The sequence below is a fragment of the Vipera berus genome, assembly GCF_964194415.1.
Source record: "Vipera berus genome assembly, chromosome: 4".
Classification (NCBI taxonomy): domain Eukaryota; kingdom Metazoa; phylum Chordata; class Lepidosauria; order Squamata; family Viperidae; genus Vipera; species Vipera berus.
In genome coordinates, this window is record NC_138206.1 from 122,574,074 (window position 1) to 122,588,516 (window position 14,443).

Consider the following 14,443-nt stretch of genomic DNA (forward strand, 5'->3'; position numbering starts at 1 on the left):
CAACCTCCTGATCTTGGAATCAAGTTTCCTGTTTCCCCTGAGCTACTGGGGAAAACAACTCTTTGCAAAGTTGGCGGCCTGCTCCCATTTCATTTTCACAACGCTGGGGGCTTTTCAGTGCAAGAACTGAATGCTGGAGAGGAAGCCGGGAAGCTTATGGCGGATTTCTCTGCTTTTGCTGATTTTTCAGTCTTTAACAACGAACTGCCCCCTGCTTGGCTTCCCATCCACAGCAACCTCTCCGATTGGAGTTTAGCAAGCTGCCCAACGTACATCCACAGACGGAATGAATGAGTACGGAGGAGAGCTGCAGGTGCTTCCCCCCCCCTGCTCATGTGAAACAGGACAGAGGGAGTTTTTTTGACTAGTGATAGATCAGGAATTTGGGAATTGATTGGATGATGTCCTTTGGGTTGTCCTATGGGTCAACTAGAGGAAAAGACAGGAGCGTTCCTTGCATTTTCATGGTTTGGGACCAGCAGGAGTGAAAATCAGCCTTCCGTTTCAAAGTCTTACATCAGAAACCCGAACTGCTCCCTAAGACTCTAAAAAGTTTTTTGCAACAACTCTTTAAAATGCTAGCAGGGTACCTGGAATGATTTGACTGAGTTATTCGCAAAACCTAGGATTTTTCCCAAGCAAAATATTGGGTTCAAAGACTACCTACAATCATCAGAACTTTCTCTATGTATATTTTGAGTTATTATTTTGTTTGGATCCTTTTCTGTACCGTAAAAATGCAAATGGGAACACACACATACAGAGGATTAATCTCATTTGCAGTCAACATTCAGTTCTGCCACATATCTGTTATTTTTTCAACCATGAAGAACACCTTCATTCACAGAAAAAAAAACCGTGAAAAATAATCCCTCCAACTTAATGCACAGAGGCAAAAGTGATGAAAGATTTCTTAGCAATTTTACAGAGATGGAAAAAGGGTTATTCCAGCTGTCAAGTGTTTGGGTTTAATTTCAATATTACAGAACATATGTCCTGATAATTGTTGCAACCCAGGAAAAGCATTTTTGTTGTTGTTTTAAAAGAAAAATTAGTATTAAAGTAATGTGTTGAAGGACTATACAGCTAGACATTTTTCTAAGATTTTTCAGGAATTCAGAAAAACAAACTTGAATGATCTTCCTCTATTTTTAATAAGTTAAAATCCTTAAATCTGATGAAAAAAATTAAATGTATACATTAATGAACATATGTTAATATCTATAAATAATTTTACAAATATACATGTTAAAATATAAATTTTTAAAACAAAACAAGCTGACAAGATAAAAGAAAATCTTTGCCTAAATCAGTATGTCCTATTCTGGAAAAATTCTTAACTGGAATAAATTCTTCAGTCTTGTCAGCCATGTTAATATCAGAGATATTATATACACACAAGAGCTATTTATAGATATATGCACAATGGTAGGAAATAAAACTTTGCGATTTGTTGAAAGGCGCTTGGCTATGGGTACCCGTAATATTGTGGTGTGTTTTTTTTTCCTCCAAGTGTTTGATAATAGATTTTTGGGGGAAAATTATAGGCCTCCGTTACAAATATATTTAAACCTTATCTACAGAAAACTCACCCAGAAAATAGCTAAATAAATGTAGCAAATAGCAGGATTTTTACAGTTCATAGAAATCCCCTGGAAAAGTTAGCCAAAGTCATTGTTACATGTTCATTAACAAATGACACACACGCACACCCCAACACACAAACCACACCCCCACAAATTTCTAGAGCCTGCAACACCTCCAGGCCTTCCCGTCTCGTCTTGCCTGCACACACTCACTTTATCCAACCGTTAGTGCAAGAGCTGGCTTAGATCCCCACCGTAGGAAAAGCGAAGGCCACCTTAACAGAGGTTTAGCCCTTTCAAGAGTGATTAACTCCTCAGAATGGCTTTGAATACGTCCTTAAGTTGATGGCAATATTTTATATTTGTTAAATATAAAATCAGTACTTACTAAAGATTCCCTGCAGGCAACATGGCACTACTGAGTCCCACCAAAGGAGATTCGCACAACCAGGACACCAGGGCAAAGCTTCCTACATTCTGTGCACGTTATTTATTTCTCTCTCATTTTACCCACCCACTCCTAGAATTGTGGGCACAGAAAACGGACTCAAAAGGCTGGAGGTTCACCATCCTTTCTTTTGCCTTCCAAGGTTTCCGTGCATTTGACGAGAACAGTAGGAAGTACGTTCGTTTGTGTGTGTGCGCACACGCCACGGCTACACAGCAACGCACCCTCCTGTGCCGTGGAGCAGAACAACACACCTTCCTCTGGGTCTCGTTCCCGAGTTCCCCTTAGACATACATTCACAAATCTAGTTTTTCAGGCTCCGCCTGTCCTCATGTCCTGACGAGGCCGTTGGCCTGCGGCTTTGGAAGACAAGGGTCCTCCGAGAGAAGGTCGTGTGCAAATACGGAGTCATCTCCCGAAGAGCAGGCGCTGTGGGCGTCCTGGCCCTCGGGGGAGTATTGCTCAAAGGCCACGGAGAGGTCGATATATTCCTGCAAGGAGAACGATGAGGTGAACATCAGCAAGGAGCACAGGCTACAAGCTCATCGTCCCGAGGACCCCACCTTCGTCCTTGGTTTTCTTGGGCAAGATCTGAAATTCCACTGCCAGTGGGTGAAAACGTCTGTTCTCCACGCACTGAGGGCCACCCTGCTTTCATGAATCCAGGTGTGGCTTAATGTCAGCTTGGCAGGACTCAAATGAAATTAGGATTCAAAGTATCCTAGAAGTCGAAAGGCATTATTGACTAGGCTCCATGGTCAATCCCGAGCTGAGGCTGTTGTTCCATTACCATTAACACCAAGGTTCAGCCACAGACAAGGTTCCTCCTGTGTAAACCTGTCCAACTACTTCATTCCTCCTTGTGGGCCCTACTCAGAAAAAGCTCACCTCCACCTTGGAGTGGAGACCTGGCTTTCTCAACTGTGGCATTTGAACTGTGGGACACATTCTCTAGTAGTAGATTTACTTGGCAACATCTGAAACGCTTTGCAAACTACGCTCTGTTCTTTCTGGGACTTTGGTACTTTTGCTACTGTTAGACTTTTTTGGCTTTGTCCCGTAACTCTTTTCTACTGGCTGTCTTTTTTAAACAATAATAATATGAAAATGCACTGTGGGAACAAAGAGGTGCATTAAACTGTTCCAAATAAAGAAATTAAATCTGGTCAACAACTGCATTAAAGTTAAATGTTACACTGCAGCAATGAAAATGCATTCCCATAGGCTCACTGTAGCTCTCCATGCAGTTAAAATGGTTGCAAAACTCAAGAATGTTCAAACCCCCTAACGTCTGAGTGCGGCGGCGCCCGGGCCTAGCGCAAGAGCTACAATTGTTAAGAAAGGAGGAGATACGCACATCTGTGGAGGTCACTGTTAGCACTCTGTCCAGGTCTTCTACCAGCTGCTTGAAAGTTGGCCGCTGTGAGGGAACCGCATGCCAGCACTCCCTCATGATCATGTACCTGGTTTGGGAGAGAAGGGGGCTGATCAGCACCACCGATGAAGGACGCTGAGAAGCCCACCTGCTTTTACCAGCACGTTGGAGGGGGGGGGGGCAAGCCTTTTGTTTGCTGCCAATGTTTTCTACCTGGTTACGTTCAAAAAAACCCAAAACCAAACAAGGCTTTGATCTTCAAGTAAGTCAGAGGTAAGACCCACGCAACAATAGTTTTGAGATTTATAAACCCGTATTAATTGCAGAAAAGTTCAAGGGAGCATCCAAATTCCTCCCTCTTCTTGTTTTTCCTCACAACAGTAACTCTCTGAGGTGAGTTGGACTGAGAACGGGGAGAGAAAGAGAGAGGGAGGGAGAGGGGCAGAGGGAGGGAGAAAGGGAGAGGGAGGGATGGAAAGAGGGACAAAGAGAGAAGGAGAGAGGGAGGGAAAGAGGGAAGGAGAGAGGGGGAGAGGGAAGGAGAGGGAGAGAGGGAGGGAAAGAAGGAAGGGGAGAGGGGAGAAGGGGAGAGGGAAGGAGTGAAGGAAGGAGAGAGAGGGAGAGGGGAGGAGAAGGAGAGAGGGTGTGTCACTTCCGGGTGAATGTGAATCTTAGCCCACCATCCACCCATTACTCCACGCTGCCACGTGGAGGGATTGGCCCCAGCGTCTTTTATGACCACGCACTAAGCAACAACAGTGTGAGCTTGAAGCTGATCAAGATGATCTTCCAGAAACACCTCCAGCTCTGTAATTATTGACGGAGGAGAGGTATGGCTACGGCTGTCCCGAAGGAGGGTCTTTGACCCCTGAGGAAAGCCAACTTAAGGACTGGTGAAGATGCTGCCACGTTTCTCCATAGAATATTGGATGGGTCTACAGGCTGCCTAGAAACTTGACCAAAAATCTTTGGCAGTTTTGATGGGGGGGAAGGAAGGAAGAAAAAGAAAGAAAGAAAGAGAAAGAAAGAAAGAAAGAAAGAAAGAAAGAAAGAAAGAAAGAAAGAAAGAAAGAAAGAAAGAAAGAAAGAAAGAAAGAAAAATATGGGTGTGAAGCAACTGAATTAACAAGAATCCAGCCTGACAGATGCTTCCCCAAAGTGTGAACATCTCAGGCAGAAAACTTACAAATCTGGGTTACAATTTGCCGGCTTGTCCATTCGATGGCCTTCCTTTAAGAGCTTGAAAAGCTCCTCAACTGGGATTCCTGGATAGGGGGACCCCCCCAGAGTGAAGATCTCCCATAGCAGCACCCCAAACGACCATCTGAAAACACCAATGTTGAAAGAGCCGGTGAAATTTTGGAAAAAAAAAGAGGGGAAAAAAAGAAATTAAGCTGCATTTTCCCCCTACGAAAGCCATACAAAGCAACAGGCCACCAATAGCTTGATGACTGAATTTCCCGAATTGCGTTTTTTTAAAAACCAAACACCGGCCAATCTGTTGATACAGCTGAACAGAAGCCCGAATTAGATAAGCAGTTAAATCGATGCAGCTCGTCCCTTTGATCTCTCTGGAAGCCTCAACCGAGGCCAATGAATGGAGCAAGCCCTCTTATTCGTGGAGCTCAGGATGTCTTCCCTGCGTGCCGTCACCCCTCTTTCCCTGAATGGACCTTTTGTGTTGAAACTGCGGGTGTTGCTTACACATCACTCTGATGAGTGTAGACACGGTCAAACAAGGCCTCGGGTGCCATCCATTTCACGGGCAGCCGGCCCTGTCATCGGGGACACAAAACAGAACGTCCGTCAGCGACTTCCGCCTTCCAGACCGCCTCATCCCCTCGGCTATGAGCGAGTCCAGATAATTTTTAATCACAACTAATCCCAGTTCCTCTAATCATTGTCTGCGGTGAAGATGATCGTTACACTGATTTATCTGCTTGATTTAGCGTGTCTCCCCAAAACGGAGAATATTTGTAGCTCATGAGGGCTCCTCAGCGCTCTCTGAGCCAGCCTGTTTTCTTGCCGACGTTTCGTTATCTAGTTTGTCCCAAAGGTGCTTTTTCAAAAGGCAACTGGATTTTGGTTTTCCTTGAAAACGTTTCGCTTCTCTGAAGAACCGAAGAAGCTTCAGGGCTGAGAAGCGAAACATTTTCAAGGAGAAACAAAGTCCAGCTGCCTTTTGAAAAAGCACCTTTGGGACCACCGTGACCTGGGTGGCTGAGAATCTCCACAGACCATTATCTAGTTTGGATAATGAAACGTCTGCAAGAAAACAATCAAGCCTGGACAGCATCTCTCACAACTTTCTTCCTTGTAAGATAACCACAAGATGGGTTGCAAGACCAATTGGCCCATCTGACCAAACTGCAAACCTTTGACTTGTCCCTAAGATATGCACCCTCGTGGCTTTATTCCACAAATAAGGTGGAGATCAGCTGACTGCATTCAGACAAAGTAGCGTAAGCATTGGTATATAAAAAACGTCCCTCTGGTAAGAAGACAGATTTACTAGAAATATTCTCTGGGCAGCTGTTCCAGATCCAGCTGGACATGCTAACACAGACATGTCAAACACAAGGCCCAGGGGCCAGATCCGGCCCGTGAAGTGGTTTCATGTGGCCCGCGAAGCCATCCTGGAAACAGTGAGGAAACGGCCCCCGCTGCCTTGGCCCTGGCCCAGAGACCCTCCTCCTGCCAGAGACCCTCAGATCTGTCCCACTCCTGCCCAGGCCCCCATAGGCACCCTTGATGCGAACGATGTAGAGCTGGCCACGCCCACCCAGTAGGCCATATGCACTCTGGCCATACACACCCGGCCCCTTGAGGGCAACCGCAATGCTTATGAAGCCCTCAATGAAATTGAGTTTGACACCCCCTAACACAACATGAGATCTCCTGTCTAGGGTGAAAACCCAAGCCGATTTCACCAACATTCGGCACTCTACCTAGTTTACGCAAACTTTTAACAAATCTACGACAAAAGGAGACAAGCCGAGGATTCCATAATGGCGAGAAAGATTTTTCCCTAAGAATAAGCAGCTCTACTTCATATCACTTCAGAGGTTTTTGATTAATGGATAATTTATTTATTTAAGAGTTTAAATAAATGAAACTATTTTAGAGTCTATCCAATTTACCCTCCCTTGATAAGGTGTTGCTCAAGCTGCGTAGGAATTGTGGGCACGTCTGGATGGCCCGTGACCAGAACCGCCCCATTTTTCAGAAACTTTCCACTTACATTAGTTGTTTTTTTGTAATAATCGATGTTGTGAACATCCCTGGCCAGACCAAAGTCAGCTATCTTCATCACGTTGTCCTCTGTGACCAGAACATTCCTGGCTGCCAGGTCCCGGTGGATACACTGCAACGAAATAGTTTATAGGGAAAGTGTTGAGAAAAAATTACGATGGACATTTCAGATCAGTTAAACATCTGTATTCTTCATTATAAATCTGAAGGGTTCTGTCTAATTCCTTGTACTTTAGAGTATAAATTAGTTGCAGCAACATGGAGACTTTGAATGTAGTGGTGGCTCTTTAGATCTTGTTTGAGACCGCAAGGAGTCCTTGACTTACAGCGGTTTATTTACTGACCGTTCAAAGTTACAACGGCACTGAAAAAAGTGACTTCTGATAGTTTTTCACATGACCCTTGCAGCCTCCCCACGATCACGTGATCAAAATTCAGAGGCTTGGCAACTGGCATGTACTTACGACGGTTGCAGAGTCCCAGGGTTCACAAGATCCCCCCCTTTTGTGACCTCCTGATAGGCAAAGTCAACGCGAGAAGCCAGAGTCACTTGAGTGTTGCTAACTTGACAACTGCAATGACTCACTTAGCAACTGTGGCAAAAAAGTCATAAAATGGGGCAAAATTCATAACTGTCTCCCTTAGCCACATAAATTTTGGGCCCACTTGTGATCACAAGTTGAGGACTGACGGTAGGGGTTACTAAAAACAGCAACACTAAATTTCCTTTGTTGGCAACATGTTAAAAAAAAATTTGAACCTTCATTTTTCCCTATGATTTGATCTGTGGATTTTGCAGGGAGAAATAAGATCTTATTACACAAGGAGGCTGATAGGGAAATCCCTCAATGTTAAACATGTTGTTTTTATGTTGAATTATATTTCTAAAACTTTGGAATTTGACCGTCTTTGAGGAATTATGGTTATGCTCAGATTGGGGCATTGCCAAAAGAATTCTTTTGAGAAATAGGAGAAGGGTAATGGATCTGGGGGGGGGGGTTTAAAGGCAATTTTCCCCACTAAACAGCAAATGAAACAACATGATTCCCATTGATCTAGGTTTCACAATATTTTACAATACAGCAGTTTTATCTTTTTAACAATAAGAGCATTATTATTATTATTATTTCTGTAAATCAGCATAGCTTTATGCTATATAAGTGACATATTTAAAGCCTTAGTAATTTCTTTTGAACTCCTCTCTTTCTTTTGTTTATATTTTTCTTATAATTAGTACTTTTCTGCATTTTCATTGTTTATCTTTTGTAATCTTGTTGATTTTTTAAATACAATTACTAACGTGAAGAACCCTCGCCTGAATCCCCCTGTATTATGAAACGGGCAGATCCCACTTTGCTCATTAAACAGATCAAGGGGCCCAAAGCAGATCCTGAACTGGTTAATCCGGAGATCCGATCAGGGGAAAAAGCCTTTAATGCCATCGAGCCCTTTAGCAGTTTTTCGCTCTCGTTAAAGTCATCTTTCTCCAGAATGTTGTTCTTCACTTTCATACAGGTGGTCCTCGACTTACGATGGCAGAATTCCCATCACTAAGTGATGCAGTTTTTAAGTGCAAGTGCATCATTTAGCAACACCAATTCTGGAGTCCCGGTTGCCATCTCTAGCCAAATCCCAAGGCAAGAGATATTCCTTCTGGCTTTCCACCACCCAAATCAACTTGTTTCCAAGTTCCAGGCCGGTAGGCAGTTAGGTGGGTGCTGGCGGGTGGGGGAGTGAGGGGGTGCAGGGGACAGTGGAAAGGGGTGCACAAGGCACGGCATGGATCTGAGAGAGCAAGAGGTGTGGTGCAGGTTGGGCGGGGGCTGTAAGGCACGGCGTGGGTGTGAGGGGGTGTGCAAGACACAGGTCAGGGAGGGTTTGGGTTAGGACAGCGTGAGGGGGTATGTAAGGGATGGATGCACACAGGGGTGCACCACAGGTGAGGGAGGGTGCAGGAGGCATGGTGAAGGCCGGGGTGGGTGCACAAGGGTGCAAGATGGTCCAGGACAGGTGCGGTGTGGGTTATGGAGGGGGCAAACAGGTATGGATGGATGGCACAGCTGCAGAGGGGCTGCGTGAGGGTATCTGGGTGAGACCTCGACTTTCTGGGGAAGCTGGCAGGGGAGGTTGCAAATGGGGACCACGTGGTGGAGAGATGCTGGCACCGGTTGTAAGTAGGTACTCATTGCCAAGCATCCAGATGACAATCTCGTTACCACAAGGATGCTGGCACAGCCGGAACTCCAGGGATCAGTACTAACCACCCACCCAACCACCCACCCTGTTCAGGGCTGTTGTAACTTCAAACCGTGCTGAAAGAATAGTTTGCAGATTGAGACTATCCGTACAGACGTGCATGTCAGCTTCAATAGGCTGCTCAGTTTTCGTTTGAAGCATCTAATGGTGAAATTGGTTCATTTAATTCCAGTTCATCTTTCATGCTCTCTTCAAGATGCAGTACACCTTTGGTCTAGACGTCCCACGTTTTGTGCACCCTTTCTCTCAGTTAACCAAAGGAATAAAATATATCATGTTTAAATCAACGTTTAGCTATTCCATCTCCAAGACAGAACTTTGTGTGCTGATTCACTTCTAAATAAATACCATTTCAGCTTCTTCTACTTCTTGGGGTGGGGGTGGGGGCACGAAGGGAAGCTCAGCCAATCTCAACGTATACATGGTTGTACTTTGACAATAAAGGTTCATTCATTCATTCATTCATTCATTCATTCATTCATTCTAGACTATTTATCTCCTTTCTTAGCTGTCTAGCCCAATGTTATTCTTGTCTCCTTAATACAACATGGTGGTTTTGTTCCACATTCCCATTATAAGCCATCCTTTCTAGCCTCTGGAAGTCTGCTTTTTTGCAAATGCTTGGCTACTCACTTTTTGAGATGCCAGATACTCCATTCCACGGGCTACCTGGTAGGCACAAGAGACCAAGTCCTTGAAGGTCAACTGTTCCTCAGGAAGCTTGCAGGTATCAAAGGAATAATCCATGCCGGGTAGCCGGCGAGCTCTCAGGTATTCCCTTAAATTCCCCTTGGAGGCATATTCCACAAGAACATAGAGAGGACCTGGAGAAAACCATCCATTACTGTTTGACATATTCTCCAACTTTCCTGGCAGCTCACTACTCATTTTAGGATTGGTGTGTCCTTTCATTCAGATTCTACAAGAGAGGAACTTCAGTTCCATGGTGGAAGCGTTAACTTTAACATTGGAAAGAGCAGCTGCACCGTAACAATTGAGCAAGGTGACAAGGGATGGATGGACATGGTTACGGGGATGTCTTCAAGCTACAGACATCAAAGCTCAAATTGGAAGAATCAGCCGTCTTCCAGCCAGTCATCAGATGCCCACGCCATGCCAGGAGCTTCTAAGAAAAAGGAGGTTTGCTGACTAATCCAAGGCCTTCTTCACGGTTGCCCTGAGGACAACTCGTTTGAGTTGCCTTGAGATGCTTTCCTGAACACCCACTAAGCTTTCTGCTGGGTTCCAATTTTCCAAAGTGGAAAATCTGAGCTCATGTGGGAACTTCCACACATACAGTTCTACCTGTGAGGTTTCCTCCAGGTTAGAGTGATTTTGAAAAGGCAGAATTCACCTCCTTTACTTTGAGAAGGACCTCAACGGGAGAAAGCAGAAAGCAAGGACCCCGAGGGAGAAGGTGGTGGGGCTTGGCTTCTTGGCAGAGTCACATGGAGACTACCATTAGATGCCATGAGAAAATGGATAGTCTTTTCTGGTGACATCGTTTCACAGGGATCAGAATAAAAACAGGCATTGCAGAAGACCAAAATAAAATTGCTTCTCTTCACAGAGAAGAAGGGGTTGACTTATTGTCCAAAGCACCTGAGGGCAGGACAAAGAAGAGTGGGTGGAGGCTCATCAGAGAGAGACCCAGCATGGAATTAAGGAGAAATTTCATGTCTGTGAGAATCAGTTAATCAGTGGAACGGCTTCCCTACAGAAGTTGTGGGTGCTCCATCACTGGAGGCTTTTAAGAAGAGATGGAACAACCATTTGTCCAGGATGCTATAAGGTCTCCTGCCTTGGGCAGGGGGTTGGACTAGAAGACCTCCAAGGTCCCTTCCAGCCCAAGGATTCTGATTTTGGGGCATCTGCAGTTAGATTCAGGAGTTGCAGTTGCAACACTGAGATGGTTCTAGAATAAGCAGCCTAGAACTACTAGAAATCGTTCTCTGCATCACAATAAAAGTAATATTTTCCTTTTAATAATCTTTCTTTTTAAAGCATCAGTTCAGTGCAACAATGGCATGGAATCCACTTCCCTTCAACATTCCTTCTAGGTAGTACATTAGCTGCTCCGCAAATGCTGGTAAGTCAGAGAAACGTGTGCAGACACAACACTCTGCAGAGAAATGGATTACTAGCACTGTTTAAGTGAAATATTTAAATGATAATTTAAATACTTAAATTATATTTCATATTGGTCTTTCAGGGCAATTGAGACGTGACTTTTGCATACCAGTAATTAATTACAAAAGAAGAAGGGCTGCAGAACTTTGGTCTGGCCAGTCTAAAGAAAAGAAGAAATAGGGGAGACATGATAGCAGTCTTCCAGGATCTGAGGGGCTGCCATAAGGCAGAGGGGGGGGGTGTCAAATTATTCTCCAAAGCCCCAGAGGGAAGGACGAGAAACAATGGATGGAAACTGAGAAGCAACCTGGAATTAAAGAGAAACCTCCTGACAGTGAGGACAATCAACCAGTGGAACAGCTTGCCACCAGAGATCGTGGGCGCTCCATCACTGGAAGTTTTTAAGAAGAGACTGGACAATCACGTCTCTGAGATAGTATAGGTCACAGGTCTGCAACCCGCGGCTCCGGAGCCACATGTGGCTCTTTCAGCCGTCTCCTGCGGCTCCCAGTCCTCTGCCATGTGCAGTCCAAAAGAAAAAAAGTGGGACTAAAAAAGTTCAACCAATCAATTCAAATATGCAGGGTAGGTGCATATCTCGCCTTGGCTCCACTCTTCAGTCAAACCCTGTTCTGCGCATGCGCGCACATGCGCACACATTTTTTGCAGCTCCCAGTTTTTCCTTTTGTGAGGGAACCGGTTCCGAGTGGCTCTTTCACTGTTTCAGGTTGCTGACCCCTGGTAGAGGTCCTCCTTCTTGAGCAGGGGGCTGGACTAGAAGACCTCCAAGGTCCCCTCCAGCTCTATTCTATTCTAAGAGTAGAACACACATATATAGAACATAGAATAACAGGGTTGGAAGAGACCTTGGAGATTTTCTAGTCCAACCCCCTGCTCAAGCAGGAGACCCCCTACCCTCCTGGTCAAATGGTTGTCCAGTCTCTTCTTATAGACTCCAGTGATGGAGCACCCAGAACGTCTGGTGGCAAGTTGTTCCACTGGTTACTTGTTCTGTCAGGAAATTTCTCCTCATTTCCAGGTTGCTTCTCTTCTCGATCAGTTTCTATCTGTTGCTTCTGGTTGGAAAATAAATTGACCCCTCCCCCTCTTCTTTGTGGCAGCCCCTCAAATATTGGAAGACTGCTATCATGTCACCCCTAGAGCTTCTCTTCACTAGACCAGACACACCCAGTTCATCGTGTTTAATCCATATCATTTTTCTTCTTAAATCTGTATTCCTTTTCCCAGGGTAGCCGGAAAAGATTTCTTAAGCTTTGGCTCAACACGCCCGGCTGACTTCATCCAAAGCCCCACAGCCGTCCCTTGCGGGCACCTACCGTCCTGCGTGCAGGCGCCCAGCAGGTTGATGATGTTTTTGTGCTTCCCGATCATCTTCATCATTTCCATTTCCGAGACCAAGTCGGAGAGATCCTTGTCTGTGGCGTCATCTGTGAAGGGAGGAGACAGGCGGCATGAGGGGGAAGCGTCTCTGTCACAGGTCCCACACGGGCCGAACTGCGCCCGGATGTTTTAGCCTGCAGGTCCACGGCATCCCCTACTCGGTGGGGATTTCACCCTCTTCCCCTCAGCTTTCCTCCAATTCTGGATCACAAAGGATGTTATAACAAAGACACACAGCTGGTTTGGGTTCGCATCCGGGCCAGGGAAAGAGAACCACTCAGAGGTTCTCCAGGAGGGAGGCCCCCTTCTGCTTCAGAGAGGGGAGTGGGACTGGGGGGGAGGGGTGTCCGGCTTTTATGGAACGCCATTTCTAAGCCAACCCACCCCCCGCCCCACTCAGCAGCTGAAGAGCTGAGAGGTGAACTGGAGCACACCGTCCGTTGCCTTGACACAGGGAGTCCTTGACCTACGACCACAATTGAGCCCACAATTTCTGTGGCTAAGCAAGAGAGTTATCTCTGTTGTGCCCCATTTTATGTCTTTTCTTGGTCAATGTCTACAGAGGTTCTCCATCATCCAGGGTCCTGGTTGTCCCAAAGGTGCTTTTTTTCAAGAGGCAACTGCACTTTCTTGTCTTCCTTTGAAGACGTTTCTCTTCTCACCCGAGAAGCTTCTTCAGCTCTGCCCGGATGGTGGGGAATGGCAGGATTTATACTCCTTGCAGACAGCCAGTTCTTTGCCTTCTTTTAGAGGGTCATTGAGGCCACCTGGAGGTTTATCCAATTTGAAAGACGGGTCAAAGAGGCCATCTATGTCAAAACTGAGCATCCCTCTCTCAACAGAGGGGCGGGGGATACAACATCATTTATCTCCAGTCTACAACACAGTCCTTACAGCACTTCCAAGAAGGATACACAGCCATTTCCACAACTCAGGTCACCTCGAGGACACAGGTAAACCTCCAGGTGGCCTCAAGGACTCTCTCAAAGGATGCAAATGACCAGCTCTCTGCAAGGAGTATAAATCCTTCCCTTCCCCACCATCCGGTCAGAGCTGAAGAAGCTTCTTGGATGAGAAGAGAAACGTCTTCAAAGAAAAACAAAGTCCAGTGGCCGCCTGGAAAAAGCACTTTGGGGACATGAAAAATAGTCGCAAGTCACTTTTTCGGGTACTGTTGTAGCTCTGAACAGTCACTAAATGAACAGCTGTAAGTCTAGGACCACATGCAGAAAAGACAGGGAAGAGACCCCCAAAGCCTGGGAGGCCCTAGTGCAGAAGTCAGTCCATGCAGAGGAAGCTGGAGAAGTGAGCCAAACCAGGCTGAGAAATCAGAAGTGCAAAGAGGCGAGGCTCATGAAAACACCCGCCCTCCTGGCATCGGCCGCCTTCCGTACCTTTCAGCATCTTGACGGCTACCGTGATAGGCCTGTTCGGCTTCTCCTTGTCGACCCCCAGGGCTTCGGCCATCACCACCTGACCGAAGCAGCCTTCGCCCAGAGGCTTCCCGAGAGTCAAGCTGAAAAGCAAACCAGCCAGAAGGTGAGCACGGGGAAAAACAAGATGGCCGAAGAACAAGGAAGCGGCCGTCTCCAAGCCCTGCCCGGAGGATGGTTTCCTCACCGCGATCTTGCCAATTCCCACTTGGGATCCGTGGGCAGCTCCAGCTCGGAGACGTTGGCCAGCACGGCGCCCTCGCTGGAGGAGAGGCGGGTGATCCTCACCAGGGGAGTGCTGGAGTTCACGGAGGAGTTGGACTCCAAGGACACCTGCTTGGGTGGAGCAAACGAAGGGTGGTCAGCAACAGGCCCCTCTCCCCAGAGCCGAGGGGCAGGGGGCCCGCCAGGAGCCCCCGGGAGGCTGCTCAGCGTGATTAGACTCATGAGCACGGCTGAGCCCAAACTCTCTGTTGCTAAGCGAATCACTGCAGCTGTTAAGCCAGTAAACTGGTTGTTAAGTGGATCTGGCTTCCTGCATGGACTTTGCTTGTCAGAAGAT

The 14,443-nt window shown here is 46.3% G+C and overlaps 1 protein-coding gene across 1 annotated transcript in view; it reads right to left on the minus strand.

Moving 5' to 3' along the window:
* Positions 1–1,091: 1,091 nt before the first annotated feature.
* The window catches only part of FGFR3 (fibroblast growth factor receptor 3), a 63,059-nt gene continuing 49,707 nt past the window's right edge, over positions 1,092–14,443 (minus strand). Inside the window, exons 9-17 of the mRNA XM_081328052.1 lie at positions 14,069–14,217; positions 13,843–13,964; positions 12,385–12,495; positions 9,551–9,741; positions 6,651–6,773; positions 5,114–5,184; positions 4,596–4,733; positions 3,392–3,497; positions 1,092–2,525 (exon numbers count right to left, since the gene is read on the minus strand). Coding sequence (XP_081184178.1) covers positions 2,364–2,525; positions 3,392–3,497; positions 4,596–4,733; positions 5,114–5,184; positions 6,651–6,773; positions 9,551–9,741; positions 12,385–12,495; positions 13,843–13,964; positions 14,069–14,217 — 1,173 coding nt within the window. The 3' untranslated portion in view covers positions 1,092–2,363. The remainder of the gene's footprint in view (positions 2,526–3,391; positions 3,498–4,595; positions 4,734–5,113; positions 5,185–6,650; positions 6,774–9,550; positions 9,742–12,384; positions 12,496–13,842; positions 13,965–14,068; positions 14,218–14,443) is intronic.